Below are 1,490 nucleotides of genomic sequence, written 5' to 3'. Positions count from 1 at the left end.
GAAAATATGACTGAAAATGAATCCCTGTTTTTTCTTTCATGACAGATTAAATAATTCAGATTATTGCTGTCAGTGTTTTTGCTCCAGAACCTCGTCCAGTCCTCCCAGTACTGGACCCGGTCCCAGCAGGTCCGGCCCAATGTCAGATCTCCAGAACCCAGATCTCCACTTCAGACTCTACGGGCTCAGCCAGCAGGTCAAAGGTCATGACAGGACTCCTCTGTGTGTCCAGATGAAATGGCGTATGCGGAGACCCGCACCGGCCCGTCCCGCTCCGTGTCCCGGCTCAGCTACTCGTCCTGCGGCAGCGGCAGCATCGGCCTGCGGGGTGGCAGCAGCTTCCTGCCCAGCCTGGACGACTCCGAGGCCGAGGACGACCTTTGCCCCCGGGTCCCGGCGTACCGGTCCCACCTGGACCCCGGCAGCCACACGTCTCAGGAGAGCCTGAGCTCAGCCGGCGCGACGCCGCAGGTCCAGTAATCATCCAGCAGATAGAGCCAATCGCTTTGATCACCAATAAATCCTGTTTGGTTTTACAGGCTTTTGTTCCACATCATTCTGAGTTTGGCAGCGTTTAGGCTCCTTATATAATCACGCGTCGGCCCGGAACGTTAAAATCTGTTTTATTCTTAACAGATTTCACAACCTCTGAATTCTCCACATTTGTCACGTTATTCCCATGAACCTCGATGATTTTATGTGACAAACCAAAAGAAGGTCAACCTGTGAAACTGAATGGAGGTCAGACATGTTTATGTTCATTTACTGCTAAAAGTTTAATCCACAAATCTGATAATAGCAGAGATAATGTGTCATTTAGCGGTTTAGCATTTTTCTAACTTAAAAAATGTTTAGCGCACTTAGCTTCCCCATAGTTCATTTCCAGGTCAATTCTAAAGCAGTAATTTACTCGGTTGTTCTGCAAACATTTAGTCAAATTAAGTTCAACATCATTGTTCCTGGTTTAGTTTTTGATTGTTCAGAATTTGTCAAATAATTAGATGTTTATATTCATGTATGGAGTTAGATTTGTTTCACAATTATTCAATCAAAAAAAATCATGTCAAAGCAAAAATAACTAAGTTTTTTTTTTTTACTTTTTTTTTGGTTGAGTCTCTTTTTTTTGGTTGAAACTTTTTTTTTGATTGAAACTTTTTTTTTTTTGTTTGAGTCTCTTTGACTTGAAGAAATATATTTAGCCAAACACACACGGCCCCTAGAAGCAACACTTCCTTCCCTACCTGACCTTCTCTGACTCAACACTTGCTGGTCTCTCCATCCTCATGCTCTGATCGTCTCTAGCAGCTGGAGGAATCAGTAAGACCTACAAGCCTGTCCTGCTTCAGCTGCACTCTGCTGGTCATACTAGAATGGGGAATTAGGAGAACACCAAATTAATTTAATATCATAACACAGCAAAACGCATATTACATCTAATTCGGAATAAAACTAAGTACAAGACACACCAAATAAAAAACACAGAAATTATG

At 43.2% G+C, this 1,490-nt stretch overlaps 1 protein-coding gene across 3 annotated transcripts in view; it reads left to right on the top strand.

Moving 5' to 3' along the window:
* The window catches only part of LOC106945392 (melanophilin-like), a 42,192-nt gene that overhangs the window by 20,890 nt on the left and 19,812 nt on the right, over positions 1 to 1,490 (top strand). For all 3 annotated transcript variants that reach the window (XM_015029033.1, XM_015029035.1, XM_015029034.1), the window contains one exon: positions 233 to 471. In XM_015029033.1, the coding sequence (XP_014884519.1) occupies positions 233 to 471 (239 nt within the window). The remainder of the gene's footprint in view (positions 1 to 232; positions 472 to 1,490) is intronic.

The sequence above is a fragment of the Poecilia latipinna genome, unplaced genomic scaffold (genome assembly GCF_001443285.1).
Source record: "Poecilia latipinna isolate Pla-1442-1.1 unplaced genomic scaffold, P_latipinna-1.0 Scaffold142, whole genome shotgun sequence".
NCBI lineage: Eukaryota > Metazoa > Chordata > Actinopteri > Cyprinodontiformes > Poeciliidae > Poecilia > Poecilia latipinna.
The sequence above is the reverse complement of the archived record's forward strand: the minus strand, read 5'-3'. Positions and strand labels throughout refer to the sequence as shown.